This window comes from Cherax quadricarinatus, chromosome 15 (genome assembly GCF_038502225.1).
Source record: "Cherax quadricarinatus isolate ZL_2023a chromosome 15, ASM3850222v1, whole genome shotgun sequence".
In the NCBI taxonomy this organism is placed as follows: Eukaryota; Metazoa; Arthropoda; class Malacostraca; order Decapoda; family Parastacidae; genus Cherax; species Cherax quadricarinatus.
In genome coordinates this window covers 40,840,488-40,859,388 of record NC_091306.1, presented here as the reverse complement: position 1 = coordinate 40,859,388, position 18,901 = coordinate 40,840,488, and the positions used below count along the sequence as shown (strand labels likewise).

The following is an 18,901-nucleotide window of genomic DNA, read 5'->3' as shown; positions in this document are numbered from 1 at the left end:
TATCTTCCCCATCAGTATAATGGATACCTGGGTGTTAGTGAATTGGTGTGGGTCGCATCCTGGGACAAAACTGACCTAATTTGCCCGAAATGCTCTGCATAACAAGAGGCTTTCTATATAGTACTATGTCATTGATGTCAGGTAGACCTGTATACCCTGTACATCTACTGGTAGAAATTAAGATATTATTATTATTATTATTATTATTATTATTATTATTATTATTATTATTATTATTATTATTATTATTATTATTATTATTATTGATATGGCCTGCACACCTGGCAGTAATGCGATAACCAATTAGAAACCAGCTAAAAGACAGCAGAAAATAAATTGCTATATTTCCTTCACTGAAAATAAGCTGAAAGTTGAAAATTATATAGCCTATGTACAGTGAGGCAAATGCAAGCATAAGACACTGTCAAACCGTGACGACCAGTAGCGAAGGCAAGTCTGCCAAAGTTGTTTCACAAGTGTACCACATCGCTTCACAGCTTTGGCTGGCTTCCTTGTGATTGGTTGGTTGAACCAAGGTGCTGGTGTAACAACGGGCCCCCTGATCGTTAAACACTTATCATCTGGTTCGCCGGTCGGGAGGCAGCCTATATGGGTGTGTGACATACACCGAATAATATGTAACCTACTCTTAGCATGCCACAAACTACTAAAACCCGCATAACCCCCGTATCACTCCGCAGGAAAAGGACAATGATTGCGATTTCACAGGATCATCAGTCAGTTGGTACAGTTCCTATTAGTCAAGACTGAGAGAGAGAGAGAGAGAGAGAGAGAGAGAGAGAGAGAGAGAGAGAGAGAGAGAGAGAGAGAGAGAGAGAGAGAGAGAGAGAGAGAGAGAGAGAGAGAGAGGGAGAGAGAGAGAGAGAGAGAGAGAGAGAGAGAGAGAGAGAGAGAGAGAGAGAGAGAGAGAGAGAGAGAGAGCAGGATCTCTGAATTGGTAAACACTCTCACACGTCACTCACTCAGCTACTCCTATCCCAGCCCAGCAGGTGGGATTGGGCCTTATACAAGACCACAGACCTACATCCCTGCAGCTGCCTCAGTACCCTACCTCTCTCAAGGGCAGGCACCTTACATTCCCTACACACCCACCACCTCAAGCTGACCACTTCATCATGAGGAGCCAGTCTATCAGCATCCTGTCGGCCAACATTAGAGGTTTCATTACTAATGTTGGAGAGCTCACACATAGCTTTGTGAACACTCGACGTCCCGACATGATGGCTGTTGTTGAAACATTTTTGGATGACAGGACTCCAGAAAATTTTGCAAGAATTGCTGGCTACACCTCATGGATGAGAAGAGACAGGCAAGGGCAAGGAGGTGGTGTTGCTGTGTGCTTCTCTAAAAGTGTTCATGCCCAGCACATAGATGTTGCCACCCCTACACATCTTGAAATGATGTTCTTCAAGCTCTGTATAAACACTAGTACCTCTGTACTAGCATGTGCAATGTACAGACCTCAGTGGCAACATGCAGACCCTCTATCAACTTCCTCTAATGGAAAATATTGACTCCCTTCTGCTACAACACAACTGTCAACATATTATAATTGTTGGTGACCTCAACCAGCACCTTATACAGAGGGACTTTGATGACCTTCTTGCAGTGTTTGACATGAGAAACTTTGTTGATTTCCCTACTCATATCTCTGGCTCCTTCCCTTGACCCAGTAGTGAGTGATCTGGCAGAAGGCATAGTCACTTGTCAACCCCTCGGGTACGTTGGATCGTCTGACCACAAGGCTGTTTTTACCACACTTAAGATCCCAACAGAACGAGGTGAGGAGTCCACACGCACAACCTGGCTATGGGAAAGAGGTAATTGGCCAGCCCTTTGCTCTGAGCTCGCCACCACCGACTGGAATGCTCTTCTCCAGGGGATGTTGACAACCAAGTGAAAGCCTTCACTGGACACATCCTTAATCTGCAACAAGAACACATTCCTCACCGGCAATATGTGACAAAGCCTACAGATCAGCCTTGGTTTGGCTTTCGTTGTAGAGAGGCTGCTACTGCTAAGTACAAAGCATGGCGAAGGTATAAGAGACATCCTACCACCTATAACAGGAACTTGCACATGCAAGCCTGTAGGCATATGGGTGATGTTCAAAAGTGGGCCATTGCTAAATGGGAGTTGGACACTAAAAAGAAAGTTAGCATCAGGTAGGGTAGGCTCCAAAACCTGGTGGTCCCTGGTCAAGGACAGACAAGGTTATCTGCCTGATGAACTTATTCCACCTCTAAATCGACAGGATGGGACCACCTCTACTAGTAGTCAAGAGAAAGTGGACCTCTCTTTGCGAACACTTTGCTAACAAATGCAAGTTCCTGATCCAGCAAGGGACCCTCCTTGGCTAGCTGCAAGAACTGTATCAAACTGTCAGGGGTGACAATAAGGCAGGAGGAGGTGCATTTCCTTCTTAAATCACTTGACCAAGAAAAGGCTGTGGGCCCAGACAAGTTGAGCCCAAGATTGTTAAGAAGATGTGCAGACCAGCTAGCAGCACCTCTAACTCGCATCTTTCAGCACTGCCTAGTACAGTGCAAATGGCCCTCTCCATGGAAAGAGGCAAATGTAGTCCCTGTTCACAAAAAGAAGAGCAGAGCAGAAATCAGCAACTACAGACCAGTGTCACTCCTGTCAATCACTGGTAAGATCCTTGAGACAATAATCTCAAGACAAATGACAGATTTTTTTTGACTACCACTCACTACTTTGTGATCGTCAATATGGCTTCAGGAAAGGTTACTCTGCTGCCGATCTGTTGTTAAACCTCTCCACTAAGTGGCACCAGTCACTGGATGAATCCAAAGTCAGCTGTGTGGTAGCACTGGACATTGCTGGCGCTTTCGACCGGGGGGTGTGGCACCAGGGCCTCTTAGCAAAACTTCAAGCACTGGGAATTGCAGGCTCTACGCTATGTCTCCTCAGTGATTACCTTCATGGTAGATCTCTAAGTGTAGTCCTCAATGGAACGGAATCAGCAAGACATCCTATTGGGGCAAGCGTTCCACAAGGAAGTGTGCTGGGTCCACTGTTATGGAATGTCTACTTCAACGACCTTCTTCATCTCATCCCAGAATCACATGCATATGCAGACGACTGTACACTGACATTCACTTATCCAAGAGAAGAAATGCCAGCTGCTCTAAGCTACATCAATCACCAGCTGAGAGCTATATCAGCTTGGGGAAATAGATGGCAAGTAACATTTGCACCTGAGAAAACGCAAATGATGATCGTCTCTAGGCACCATGATGGTAATGCTGGCAGTAGTGAGGATGAATGGGAGGATGTTGGCACCTGGAGAAGAAGTTGATATCCTTGGGGTGAAATTTGACTCCAAACTAACCATGAAGAACCATGTTGTAAATCTTGCAACAAGGCAGCCAGGAAGCTTACAGCACTTCGCCGTATCTCGCATCTGCTTGACAGTAGGGGTTGCAAGATACTGCACGAGGCACAAGTACGCTCACACCTTGAGTATGCTCCACTTTCTTGGTTTGCCTGTCCCCCCTCTCATCTGCGACCTGCTTGACAGAGTAGAGAACAGAGCAAGGCGTCTCATCTTCTGCCTGGACCCATCCTGATGGATCTGTCATTTCAGCAGAGCCTTCAACATAGGAGGGATGTGGGTGGCCTTACTGTTATGTACAAGGCCACATGTCAAAATACCACACTTGGATCCACTTCGAGGACAGCGCGAAACAAGCTTTTATGCCACAAGACGGGCAGAAAGCAGCAACTTCCACTCTGGCTGTACCCTTCTCCAGAACATCACTCCATCTGAGATCATACATACCCAGGATGACTCGAGTATGGAACACATTCGTTCAGCATAATGATGTCAACGAGATAACGTCAGTTGATCAAATGAAAATGCTGGCCCACAGATGGCTCCAACTTCATCCTGTTCCCTACTTGTATGTCTCATAACAATAAAAAGTGCTTTCAAATGACAGCTGTTATCAATAAAGGTAGGAATCAACCTCAAATTAGCTTGTCAATAAAGTAGGAATCCTTAACCTTGTCAAACCTGTAAATGCTTGTCAGTAGAGAGAGAGAGAGAGAGAGAGAGAGAGAGAGAGAGAGAGAGAGAGAGAGAGAGAGAGTAAGTTTACTTATAAAATGCATTTAGGGGTTAATGGTGGCTGTATATACCCCTCAGTTCCATCTTTTTTTTCTTTTTTACTAAGAACTGTGATCTTACCTCATTTCGAAGCCCCAGCCCTACCTGAGGTATCCTCCCAGCTCCTTCACGCCCCCCCCCGAGGATGCAACCCACACCAGTCGGCCAACACCCAGGTACCTACTTGTTGCTAGAGAACCGTGATTGTCTCTGGACAAGATGCACAATAGAGCTCTTGTAATGACTGGGAAGCAGTCCAAGGTGATGTCCTGTAGAGTACGTGAGCTGTGGGAAGCCAGCATTCTAGAGAGAGGAGTGATACCCTGAAGTCAAGGTATTACTAGATTAGAGAGTTTGTCAAGAACATTAGGGTACTTATCAAGAACATTAGGGTGCTTATCAAGAACATTAGGGTGCTTATCAAGAACATTTATACTCCTCCCTTTCTTTCTACTTCTCCCGGCCCCGCCCCCTCTCGTATATATGCTGGCTCCCTTCCCTTCACTCTTCTGTGTGACTTGTTAATGCTCCATGTAGGACCCAGATATCGTCATAAGTTTCATTCTCCTATGCGCGTGTTATCTGTGTATTGTTCTAGTCACGGTATTGTGACTTTTATTCTTTTCAGTTGAAGATTGAGACACTTATGCAGCATATGGGAATCTTTATTCAGGAAACGTTTCGCCACACAGTGGCTTCATCAGTCCAATACAAAGAGGAAGGCGTAAGGAGAGGAGGAGAATGAGGTAATCAGTCCCTCAGCCTGGAGTCGATGTGTTCAGTCCATCAATCTTGTAGAATGTACAGCATAGGTTTTTCAAACCATTCATCACAACTGTCAGACACTGCAGCATCATGGGACCTTGTTACAAAGAATTCTTCAACACTTGTTCAACCTTTGGACGAAGACCTACTTCGACTAGTGGATGGTACCACTATGACCCCGCCTCCGCCTGCTTCACGTCACCTCACTACAGTATATAAGCCACGTCTACGGCCCTATGCTGTACATTCTACAAGATTGATGGACTGAACACATCGACTCCAGGCTGAGGGACTGATTACCTCATTCTCCTCCTCTCCTTACGCCTTCCTCTTTGTATTGGACTGATGAAGCCACTGTGTGGCGAAACGTTTCCTGAATAAAGATTCCCATATGCTGCATAAGTGTCTCAATCTTCAACTTGTCGGTTTTTCAAACCATTCATCACATTCTTTTCAGTAATTGTAAACGCTCAACAACAGTAGTTAGCTACTCTTGTTGAAGCCTTCTGCTGGCTGACCAGTCTAGCCCTTTAAAAATATAAATTATATTAAGAGAGACCTAAAAGACACCAACTAAATGAAGTCACAGATAGTTAAGATTCGTCAGAAAACAGGACAATTATTTCCTGATACGGGTCTTAGTCATATGATGACTCGCAGCTGGAGCTTTTGGTCATCTGACCGAGGCCTTCCACTGGCTCTGATGACATTTTAGTTACTTGGTCTCACTGTTAGTTTAAAGGCGATACCTTGTTAACGGCTTAATTGGGTTAGTTTAGCTGAGTAAGCTTTCCAAGTGTAGCACGCTCAGAGTATGTTACATTTTACTCGGCATATATCATACACCCATATAGGCTGCCTCCCGACCAGTGAACCAGGTGCTAAGGGTATAAATGAGTAGGGAACCCCCAGGTTATGCTAACACCTTGGTTCAACTAGCCAATGAAAAGAAAGCCCACCAAAGTTGTGAAGCGATGTGGTATACTCGTGAGTCAACATTGGCAGACGTACATCGAAGTCTGGTCGCAGTCGTTCTCAACGTGTATTTTGCTTGCATTTGCCTTATTGTACATATTCTCTGCATATATGGTACATACACTGCTTGCTGTTTGGTGGAGGAAATGTAAGTAATTACTCCCTGCTGTTCGTTCCTACCTTGGTTATCGTACTACAGCCAGGTGTGCAGGCCACTAGACTACACCTATGTTCGTAATACCAAGCAATATGCAATGAAGAGACAAATGGAGCTACGATGCAGAGCAAACATTTTCTTGGACATTTATTGGGTTATAATATATAAGATATCTTCTTTTGCCTCGGCAGATAGTCTAGGCTGGAGAGCCTTTGGAATAGGATAGTCCGGAGTCGGGAGTGAAGGATTAAGAGAAGGATAAGGGAAGACTTTCAGTGGATATTCCCAGCGTGGAAGTCATTTCTCAGAATCACTCAAGTGCTTGTGGTAAATTTTACCTCTCGCTTCTACAACTTCCAGAGTTTTGCTTATAGATTATGTGGAATATTTTGTCTTAATAGTATTCTTAATACTTAAATAAATTATACATAGTACCAATGCCTGATTCATGCCTCTAATCTGAATACGAAATAAACCCCCTAAAATCTTTAATTAACACATACACCCAACATATGTATTTTAAAAAAGTCTACATAAAAATACTAAGTGTGATGAAAACTAGAGTTCAAAGATCACACTGATACCATCGATAACAATATCAGAGACCCATTAAATATCAGGCTTCACATGCCTTTATTGCTTTAAGTCGCCCATGTAGTGAGTGACTTAATATTACATACAGTGGTTTTTTTTTGCCTATAATCTTTGAGATGGTAATTGTTCTGTAATAAATTGGGTTGATAATGATGGGTCGTTCATTCTGTGGGATTACCGTCTCTTAAATTAATTTAGAGAGACGGTAATTCCACGGAATGAAAAACCTACTGAATGTAATGTGACTGACACATTAATTAAACGTAGCAATAATACATAATTATAAATATACAATAATAATATATACCCTGAAATATTATTAAATATTCTGTATTAACACATACACTAAAAAATATTACTTGAGTGCATTGTAAATTTGTTATTAAAACAATCACTGTTACTACCTCGAGAACCCAAAAAAAGTCATACAAAGTGACTTATTTCCGACAAAATGATGAATTAGACACACGTGCAACATCTGGGTATCTTTGTTATATAGACATGTCGTCAGCCAGTGGCTTTCTCAGTCACTGGTTGGCCAGACATCTACAAAATATTCCCAGATGTTGCACATATGTCTAATTCGCCACATGTTTTGTTATCTCACAGTGTGGCGACCCCAAAAAAAAGGCAATGTGTTTCTGAACTGGGACAAATATTGTATTTTCTTTGCAACACGAAGATCCTTGAAAGATCTGCACCAGAGTGGAGACAGTACAGACCTGTTTAGCTCGGGTGAGTTGACTGGCAAAGTCTGTGTACTGTTGTAAGCTAAGCTCCCTCCTGCCCACAGCCAGCGTCCGCAGACCTAGCTGGGGGAAGACGCAAAAAGAGAGAGAGATTAGACACATGTGCAACTCTTGGGTATCTTTATTGAGGAAACGTTTCGCCACACAGTGGCTTCATCAGTCCATACGTAGGAGAAACTTGAAGAACAGGAGAAGAATGAGGTAATCAGTCCCTCAACCTTGAGTCGATGTGTTCAATCCATCAATCTTGAATAGAATTCTATTCTGGTATTCTATTCAAGATTGATGGACTGAACACATCGACTCAAGGTTGAGGGACTGATTACCTCATTCTCCTCCTGTTCTTCAAGTTTCTCCTACGTATGGACTGATGAAGCCACTGTGTGGCGAAACGTTTCCTCAATAAAGATACCCAACAGTTGCACATGTGTCTAATTTATCAACATGTCGGTTCTCTGAACCATTCATCTACAAAAGAGAGAGAGAGAGAGATAAATTTACGTGGGTCTCTGCAACTCTGCGAGGTGTGGTGGAGGCTCGATCCTCCTTCCGTTAATCACGAGTTAGATGCGTGGTTTTTAGATGAAAATTTAAATAGTTGAAGAATGAAATATCGGATAGAGTGAGCTATAATGATGCTCTGAGTATTATGGAGAGAGTTTTTTTTATGTGCTAAATATTTATTCTAATTAGAAAGGTGAGAAAGAGGGTTTTATAGTGTAGCATAATAATTATTGCACTAAGTCATAAAAGTTAATTTTGATAAAATGGCGGTGACACCAAAATGAATTATTCTATAGAAATTTTAATACACGATTGTTGTCAATTGTGCAGTTCATTTTTCTGTCTCTCTTCTCTTTCCCTTCACTTTATTCTTTCTTCTTATAACCCTCCTTCGTTTATCCTTCTCCCTGCCTTCTCTACACCCTTTCTATCACCCTTTCACCTCTTCCTCCCCCTTTCACTTACTCTTCCCTTACTCCGTGTCTATCAATGCCTCTCTCCCTAAGTTTTCTCCACCCATCCCAACATCCCTTCCCTTGCCTAGCCTCCCTGCATCCCTCCGCCCCTACCTCTATTCCTCCCTGCATCCCTCCGTCCCTGCCTCTATTCCTCCCTGCATCCCTCCGTCCCTGCCTCTATTTCTTCCTGCATCCCTCCGTCCCTGCCTCTATTCCTTCCTGCATCCCTCCGCCCCTGCCTCTATTCCTCCCTGCATCCCTCCGTCCCTGCCTCTATTCCTTCCTGCATCCCTCCGTCCCTGCCTCTATTCTTCCCTGTCTCCCTCCGTCCCTGCCTCTATTCTTCCCTGTCTCCCTCCGTCCCTGCCTCTATTCCTCCCTGCATCCCTCCGTCCCTGCCTCTATTCCTCCCTGCATCCCTCCGTCCCTGCCTCTATTCCTCCCTGCATCCCTCCGTCCCTGCCTCTATTCTTCCCTGTCTCCCTCCGTCCCTGCCTCTATTCCTCCCTGCATCCCTCCGTCCCTGCCTCTATTCCTCCCTGCATCCCTCCGCCCCTGCCTCTATTCCTCCCTGCATCCCTCCGTCCCTGCCTCTATTCCTCCCTGCATCCCTCCGTCCCTGCCTCTATTCCTCTCTGCATCCCTCCGCCCCTGCCTCTATTCCTCCCTGCATCCCTCCGTCCCTGCCTCTATTCCTCCCTGCATCCCTCCGTCCCTGCCTCTATTCCTTCCTGCATCCCTCCGCCCCTGCCTCTATTCCTCCCTGCATCCCTCCGTCCCTGCCTCTATTCCTCCCTGCATCCCTCCGCCCCTGCCTCTATTCCTCCCTGCATCCCTCCGTCCCTGCCTCTATTCCTCCCTGCATCCCTCCGTCCCTGCCTCTATTTCTTCCTGCATCCCTCCGTCCCTGCCTCTATTCCTTCCTGCATCCCTCCGCCCCTGCCTCTATTCCTCCCTGCATCCCTCCGTCCCTGCCTCTATTCCTTCCTGCATCCCTCCGTCCCTGCCTCTATTCTTCCCTGTCTCCCTCCGTCCCTGCCTCTATTCTTCCCTGTCTCCCTCCGTCCCTGCCTCTATTCCTCCCTGCATCCCTCCGTCCCTGCCTCTATTCCTCCCTGCATCCCTCCGTCCCTGCCTCTATTCCTCCCTGCATCCCTCCGTCCCTGCCTCTATTCTTCCCTGTCTCCCTCCATCCCTGCCTCTGTTCCTCCCTGCATCCCTCCGTCCCTGCCTCTATATTCCTCCCTGCATCCCTCCGTCCCTGCCTCTATTCCTCCCTGCATCCCTCCGTCCCTGCCTCTATTCTTCCCTGTCTCCCTCCCTCCCTGCTAACCATGGCGTAGTCGTTGATATGGTTGAGTGTTGCCTGGTGAAGGCGCTGCTGTTTGGTGTCGTCACAGCATCTGGCCAACACACTGCTCTCAGCGCCCTTTGTCAGCAGCCAGATTTTACCAGATTCCTCCTGCACTACCACAGACATGCACTTCCGGTCTGCGGGACGCAGATACCCAGTCAGTATATTTCATATAAAGAACTAAACCTCATATATATATACAATAAATTCACATTTTCTATAAATTCGTATAACCAGAGTACTCTAGTAATAAGAAAAAAAAATATATTGAAAAAGTGCAAAAAAGTGAATTTTCCATTTGGGTAAAGTTAACAAAACTTGTGAATAACTTAGTCTTAAGAGAAAAGTTTAGTGAGATTTTTTTGAGATTTATTGACGAGCAGTTTGAAGCAGTGAGCTTCACCTTCCTGAGCAGCCACAAGCTTACTTGGTCTGAAGGTGAGCTTGACTGATTATTTATTAACTTTGGTTCATAATACAAGGTGTCCCGCCCTCAAAAGAAATTGTATACACATTTCATCAGCCCATAACTGTCACGTCTCGTCTTGTCTGGGTGAAAATTAGTCAAGGTCTCAGTAGTAGTAACCAGTTACCAGTAACCAGTGTACCAGTAGTTGACTCACTACCAACCGTCTCTGCCTGAGTCACTGTTGAATTCATATTGTGCTGACCTAGCAGTATTCAAAGACCCCCTCACATATGGGTACTGTGGGCGGCAGTTAGTGTTACGAGAGTGAGCAAGGAGACAGGGTTACGGCTGTAAGGGCGCTCCCCACATTATCTGTAATTATACGTACTACCAGCCTACGTGAGTATTACTTTACCCAATCCACGTGTTCGAACTCCCACATGATAAAGGTCACTGAAAAAGACAGACTGGGATCTGAACAACTGAAATTTGTAGTGGAGTATTTATGTTAACGTGAATGAAATACAATGTTGTGATGAACATTGGGGAGCAAGTTGGTGTACAGCTCTTGGGACGAGACTCTGTGTACTCAATAATTTAACGTCATGTAATTTTTAAGTAGAATTAATAAGATATTGGTATGGTAAAGAAGAGTATAAAATACTTTTGTATCCCAGTGAGTGTTGATGCTTCCTGCTGAGACCAAGATCATTCACTTTGTTGAAAGTCTTTCATCAGGCGCTATGTAATGTTGCACTACGTATATGGAGCGGGAAACTCTCAGGGGTAAACACGCAGTGTTATACTCTGTCACTCCTCTAAGAGACGGGATAAAGTGCTGACGGCATAGTCTATTTACGGCTGAGAATTTTCCACGTCATCTATCTATTGAATCAATGCATAGCTCCTGACGAAACACTGGCAACAGTGTGAAAGGCTTTTAACTACTCTTTACATACTGCTAATGACTTGTTTTTCCATTATATATATATACATATATATATATATATATATATATATATATATATATATATATATATATATATATATATATATATATATATATATATATATATATATATATATATATATATATATATATATATATATATACAGACTCTTAAATACACTGAAAACTGTCTCCTAATGTATATACAAAAACATATATATCACTCACTATACACACGTATATATGGTGTATATTCTTGTGTATAAAGCACTAAAAGCTTGCTTTAATTCCTGGTTTTGCTTTAATAACCATCGTGGAGACGATATTGTTTAAATCTAACGAAGAAAGAAACTATGTTAGGTTATTCAGAGCAAACACTGGTGGAGGCTCGATCCTCCGTTTGATAATAATCAGTTATGCTGGGACACTGGCAGTCCCGGGAAGTACACACAAACTGGGGTGTCAGTGAAGCCGAGCTCCTACTGAAGCACTGGCGGCCAGGGAACCTTGATTCGAACAACTGTAATATTCAAGGAGAGTACACACAAGGTTGCTATTATTATTATTATTATTATTATTATTATTATTATTATTATTATTATTATTATTATTATTATTATTATTATTAATATGTTGTTGTTGTTGTTGTTTTAGTCACCGGAAGCTCTAAGCCCACAGGGGTTCATGTGGTGCATGAGGTATGATCCAAGGAGAGGAAGAAGGGATCCAGTTCCTTGCATCAAGAGCCCCTCAACGGCTTCAAGACACTTCCTCCTCAGAGCAGGTCAGATGATCTCAGTGCAGGTCAGGTGATCTCCTCAGAGCAGGTCAGGTGATCTCCTCAGAGCAGGTCAGGTGATCTCCTCAGAGCAGGTCAGGTGATCTCAGGGTAGGTCAAGTGATCTCAAGGCAGGTCAGGTGGTCTCTGGGTAGGTCAGGTGATCCCAGGGTAGGTCAGGTGATGTCAGGTCAGATCAGGTGATCTTAAGGTAGGTCAGGTGATCTCAGGACAGATCAGGTGATCTCATCAGAGCAGGTCAGGTGATCTCCTCAGAGCAGGTCAGGTGATCTCAGGGCAGGTCAAGTGATCTCAAGGCAGGTCAGGTGGTCTCTGGGTAGGTCAGGTGATCCCAGGGTAGGTCAGGTGATGTCAGGTCAGATCAGGTGATCTTAAGGTAGGTCAGGTGATCTCAGGACAGATCAGGTGATCTCCTCAGAAGAGGTCAGGTGATCTCCTCAGAGCAGGTCAGGTCATCTCAGGGCAGGTCAAGTGATCTCAAGGCAGGTCAGGTGGTCTCTGGGTAGGTCAGGTGATCCCAGGGCAGGTCAGATGATCTCCTCAGGGCAGGTCAGGTGGTCTCAGGGTAGGTCAGGTGATCCCAGGGTAGGTCAGGTGATGTCAGGTCAGATCAGGTGATCTTAAGGTAGGTCAGGTGATCTCAGGACAGATCAGGTGATCTCAGGACAGATCAGGTGATCTCAGGACAGATCAGGTGATCTCCTCAGGGCAGGTCAGGTGATCTCAGGGCAGGTCAGGTGATCTATCTACTCAATGTTCTAACCAAAAAACACTTGGCTTTACAGAGGGTGTCTCAATGCAGGTGTAGGGTTCTTGGTCGAAGGTACTGGAGCTACTTTCTCCTTCCTCGGACTGGAATGATTCAAACGCTAATCTTTCAGAAAATACTGAAAAAACTATACTATGTCTGATGTTGAGTTAAACTTAACTGTAACGTAAAGTAACGTAGACACAACGGCAGTGTAAAGTGACTGATAAAGTGACTTTATCAAGTCACAAGCTCTTTGTGAGTTGATAAAGTCCACAGTGTAGGCGAAACACTCGTCGATAAAGGATCACATTATACTGCATTACTGTGTATTTTTTCCAGGGAGGCGGTATTGTGAACATAATCTTCCTTTTAAATTATGCTGAAGTTGAGTGTGAGGGCGTGACGAGTGAGTCTGCTGGAATGTGAGTGTTATACTCACCTGAGTCGAACTTGAGGACCTGTGTGACGAGTGAGTCTGCTGGAATGTGAGTGTTATACTCACCTGAGTCGAACTTGAGGACCTGTGTGACGAGTGAGTCTGCTGGAATGTGAGTGTTATACTCACCTGAGTCGAACTTGAGGACCTGTGTGACGAGTGAGTCTGCTGGAATGTGAGTGTTATACTCACCTGAGTCGACCTTGAGGACCTGTGTGACGAGTGAGTCTGCTGGAATGTGAGTGTTATACTCACCTGAGTCGAACTTGAGGACCTGTGTGACGAATGAGTCTGCTGGAAGGTGAGTGTTGTACTCACCTGAGTCGAACTCAAGAACTTGAAGACGTGTAAAGGTCTTGGTGTGGCCCTTGACGCTGAGACGCAGTTCCCCCTTGATGTAACCCTCGAAGACCACACCGTACCTGAGGACCACAGTAGGTGACTCTCACCTCCACTACACTGATATATTGCAGTCTTACGATACGATAAATTAGACACATGTGCAACACTTGGGTATCTTTATTGAGGAAATCTATCGCCACACAGTGACGTGAAGAATAGACGTGAAGACGGCGGCAATTCGCCTCAAGAGAATCGCGACACCTTCCCAGACTACAACCAGTTACTGATTCGCTAAGCCATAAGGCCACATTACCTTCCTCAGGAAGCAAAGGTAGGCGCCCGCACTATAAGTAAAGTCCTTAAAGTAGAGTCAAAAGGTTCCATGTAAAATATATAAAAATGACGAGAGGGACTTGAAATACTGAGACAAATCAGAAAAGCCACAATGTTTACGTTCAGTGCTTAAAGAAGGTGCCAATTCTCGTTGATGCTATATATCAGCATGATGCCAATATTATTGCTAATATCAGTAATTTTACTGCAAAATTAGTCCACGATGTAATCTTGCCAGTATAGTCTATAGTTTACTCTATTAGGAACCAACTACATCACTCATACCTCGCACAAGCCTCCACCAGGGCCTTCTCGTCGGGGCTGGAGGCCTGGTATTCTAGCCACAGGTTGGAGAGCTCTATGTCCTCCTCCACAGTCTGTGGCTCGGCTGCCTTGATCTTGGGGCTCGCCTCCACAGTGTGACACAGAGCCAGCGTCTGCAAGAAGGTGACGAGGTTCGCCTGCGGAAGTCACGAAGTATGTTGGAAAACTTGACGATTAAGCATTTTTCCTATATATGGATGTCGTGGTGAATAGGTAAAACTTGTGATTTCGGCTTAAATAGCAACGCTCTTCTTGCCGAATAAGGCAAGCGAAAATTTGTGATTTTAATAATTTCGCAAAAATCATTCTGAACCTAACAAAAAAAATATATTTCATTGTGTTTGTTTATTATTAAATTATTGTAAACTTATCTAAAATATATTTAGTTGGATTAGGCTAAATTAAATTGCGCTTGTTATAATAAGGTCAGGTAAGTTTCTTAAGGTTCTTTTGGTACAAAATTATTAATTTTTACATTAATATAAATGAAAAAATATATCTTCAAACGTATAAGAGAAAATTTTAGAAAGGACTTAATTTGAAATGAGTTCTTGTTAAATGACCAATTTTACCTGTTCGGAACGACATACATACATACACATACACACACACACACACACACACACACACACACACACACACACACACACACACACACACACACACACACACACAAACACACACACACACACACACACACACACACACATATATATATATATATATATATATATATATATATATATATATATATATATATATATATATATATATATATATATATATATATTGTAGATGAATGGTTCAGAGAACCGACACGTTGATAAATTAGACACATGTGCAGCTCTTGGGTATCTTCATTGAGGAAACGTTTCGCCACACAGTGGCTTCATCAGTCCATACGAAGGAGAATGGTGAAGAACAGGAGGAGAATGAGGTAATCAGTCCCTCAACCTTGAGTCAATGTGGTCAGTCCATCAATCTTGAAACTGTTTCATAAAAAGCAGTTCTGACAATAACATTTCCTTTGGTTTATATAAATTAGATCCATTTATAATTAATAGAATTTGGGAAGAATGTAATAATACACTGGACAAATAAAATTTTTTAAAATTCTTAATTCTTCGGTAGAATAGTTTGTTGGTGGGTTGTATGAAGGACCTGTCTAGTTGGGCCAGCGGGCCTGCTGCAGTGTTCTCTTTCTTATGAGTCGCGCGTCAGGTGTTGCTTTGTTGTGGGATGTGATAGTGAGGTGTGGGCTAGACCCTTTATATGCCTTCCTTTGATGCATTATTTTCATTGTTCCTTGATAATGTGAGTAGTCACGAAAGCGCTTGGAATTTCTCTATTCTTTCAAAGTGGTTGTTTTGCATATATATATATATATATATATATATATATATATATATATATATATATATATATATATATATATATATATATATATATATATATACATACATATATATATATATATATATATATATATATATATATATATATATATATATATATATATATATATATATATATATATATATATATATATATATATAAATATATATATAACATGAGTGTGGAGACTTACAGGGCAGGTATGGAGAGGGAAGGTCCTGGAGTTATCGTCTTCATCAAAGGTGTGGATACAACCTCCCACGTCCACGTACTTCACCCCGTCCACTGAACACTGCCGGAAGTTCATGCAGTTCTCCGTCAGTGTTCCAGTCTTGTCCGTGAACAAGTACTGCACCTGCAAAAGTGAACGTTTGAAGTTAACAGCGTTCGTACATACCTGTTGCCGTGTGTCCGTTCTTAAGTGAACGTTCAACGAATATAACGTAAACACAAAAATTCGTAATATTACCTTCACCTAAGAAAAACTCATCATATTTCAACACTATTATTTCGTGCTCAAGAAACCCAGAATAATTTTGAAACCGATTATTATAGATACGATTCACAAGAACTTTTGTACCACGACGCTACATGGAACAACGTGTGTTGCCTGAACGAAATTCTGTATTTACCAGTTCATGAACACTACTGGCTACACCATTCCCATATATTTCACTTATTTAAAAAAAATACGATTTTTTTTATTTAAAAATCTATATTATTATTGGACATTTCGATGTTTCAGACGCATTTCTGACATAATTGATTTTTTAACTAAAATATTCAGATTCTGAAAATTTTAATCGAAACTGTTCATAATTTACGATTTTTCGGACCGTGTATCCGGTATCCAGTATCCAGGTCATTTAGGACAAATGTCTGGATGCTACAGATGGGCTTTTGGTTAAAGGAATGAGAGCTGTTCTCCTATTCCTCGGATTAGCCCCGATTTTCTTCTTTCTCCCACTTTTTTTCATTCCCTGGACTCTGGTCTCTGGTCTCTGGTCTCTGGTCTCTGTACTCAGCGTTCACCAGGAATATTATTTTAAAAATACAAGTATTATTACTGATACTACTACTACTAATATTACTACTGTTACTACTACTAATGCTACTACTGTAACTACTCCTACTATTATTAGTATAACTACTATTACTATTACTACTACTACTACTGCTATTACTACTACTACTACTATTACTACTACTACTACTACTATTACTACTGCAAATCCACCTACCACCACCACCACCACCACTCACCACCACCACCACCTACCACCACCCACCACCACCACCACCACCTACCTCCACCACTATCCACACCACCACCAACCAATCACCACCTCACCACCACCACCACCACCACCACCACCACCTACCTACCACCACCACCACCACCACCACCACCACCACACCACCACCTCACCACTACCACCACCACCACCACCCCTACTACCACCACTATCACCACCACCACCACCACCACCATCACCACAAACACCACCACCACCACCACTCACCTACCACCACCACCACCACCACCATACCACCACCACCACCACCACCACCTCCACCCACCACCACCACCACCACCACCACCATCACCTCCACCACCACCACCTCCACCACCACCACCAGCACCACCACCACCACCACACCACCACCACCACCATCCACCACCACCACCACCACCACCACCATCCACCACCACCATCCACCACCACTACTACTACTACTACTACTACTACTATTACTACTACTACTACTACTATTACTACTACTACTACTACAAACAATAATAATAATTCATTAAAATATTTCTTCTTAATGGCGGTAAAATTTATTGAACTTATTTATCACAGTTACAACAGTGAAATTATGAGAAGACCTTTGTGAGTCAGACCCACCTTTCCCAGCCCCTTGTGAGTCAGACCCACCTGTCCCAGCCCCTTGTGAGTCAGACTCACCTGTCCCAGCCCCTTGTGAGTCAGACCCACCTGTCCCAGCCCCTTGTGAGTCAGACCCACCTGTCCCAGCCCATTGTGAGTCAGACCCACCTGTCCCAGCCCTTTGTGAGTCAGACCCACCTGTCCCAGCCCCTTGTGAGTCAGACCCACCTGTCCCAGCCCCTTGTGAGTCAGACCCACCTGTCCCAGCCCATTGTGAGTCAGACCCACCTGTCCCAGCCCCTTGTGAGTCACACCCACCTGTCCCAGCCCCTTGTGAGTCAGACCCACCTGTCCCAGCCCCTTGTGAGTCAGACCCACCTGTCCCAGCCCCTTGTGAGTCAGACCCACCTGTCCCAGCCCCTTGTGAGTCAGACCCACCTGTCCCAGCCCCTTGTGAGTCAGACCCACCTGTCCCAGCCCCTTGTGAGTCAGACCCACCTGTCCCAGCCCCTTCTGAGTCAGACCCACCTGTCCCAGCCCCTTGTGAGTCAGACCCACCTGTCCCAGCCCCTTGTGAGTCAGACTCACCTGTCCCAGCCCCTTTGTGAGTCAGACCCACCTGTCCCAGCCCCTTGTGAGTCAGACCCACCTGTCCCAGCCCATTGTGAGTCAGACCCACCTGTCCCAGCCCCTTGTGAGTCAGACCCACCTGTCCCAGCCCATTGTGAGTCAGACCCACCTGTCCCAGCCCCTTGTGAGTCAGACCCATCTGTCCCAGCCCATTGTGAGACAGACCCACCTGTCCCAGCCCCTTGTGAGTCAGACCCACCTGTCCCAGCCCCTTGTGAGTCAGACCCACCTGTCCCAGCCCCTTGTGAGTCAGACCCACCTGTCCCAGCCCCTTGTGAGTCAGACCCACCTGTCCCAGCCCCTTGTGAGTCAGACCCACCTGTCCCAGCCCCTTGTGAGTCAGACTCACCTGTCCCAGCCCCTTTGTGAGTCAGACCCACCTGTCCCAGCCCCTTGTGAGTCAGACCCACCTGTCCCAGCCCATTGTGAGTCAGACCCACCTGTCCCAGCCCCTTGTGAGTCAGACCCACCTGTCCCAGCCCCTTGTGAGTCAGACCCACCTGTCCCAGCCCCTTGTGAGTCAGACCCACCTGTCCCAGCCCATTGTGAGTCAGACCCACCTGTCCCAGCCCCTTGTGAGTCAGACCCACCTGTCCCAGCCCCTTGTGAGTCAGACCCACCTGTCCCAGCCCCTTGTGAGTCAGACCCACCTGTCCCAGCCCCTTGTGAGTCAGACCCACCTGTCCCAGCCCCTTGTGAGTCAGACCCACCTGTCCCAGCCCATTGTGAGTCAGACCCACCTGTCCCAGCCCCTTGTGAGTCAGACCCACCTGTCCCAGCCCCTTGTGAGTCAGACCCACCTGTCCCAGCCCCTTGTGAGTCAGACCCACCTGTCCCAGCCCCTTGTGAGTCAGACTCACCTGTCCCAGCCCCTTGTGAGTCAGACCCACCTGTCCCAGCCCCTTGTGAGTCAGACCCACCTGTCCCAGCCC

The 18,901-nt window shown here is 44.8% G+C and overlaps 1 protein-coding gene across 3 annotated transcripts in view; it reads right to left on the bottom strand.

The window, feature by feature from the left end:
- The window catches only part of LOC128703315 (phospholipid-transporting ATPase IF), a gene marked incomplete at its 5' end in the record, with an annotated part of 78,932 nt that overhangs the window by 22,227 nt on the left and 37,804 nt on the right, over positions 1–18,901 (bottom strand). For all 3 annotated transcript variants that reach the window (XM_070085305.1, XM_070085306.1, XM_070085307.1), the window contains 5 exon segments: positions 7,367–7,456; positions 9,689–9,846; positions 13,372–13,475; positions 14,014–14,189; positions 15,641–15,802. In XM_070085305.1, the coding sequence (XP_069941406.1) occupies positions 7,367–7,456; positions 9,689–9,846; positions 13,372–13,475; positions 14,014–14,189; positions 15,641–15,802 (690 nt within the window).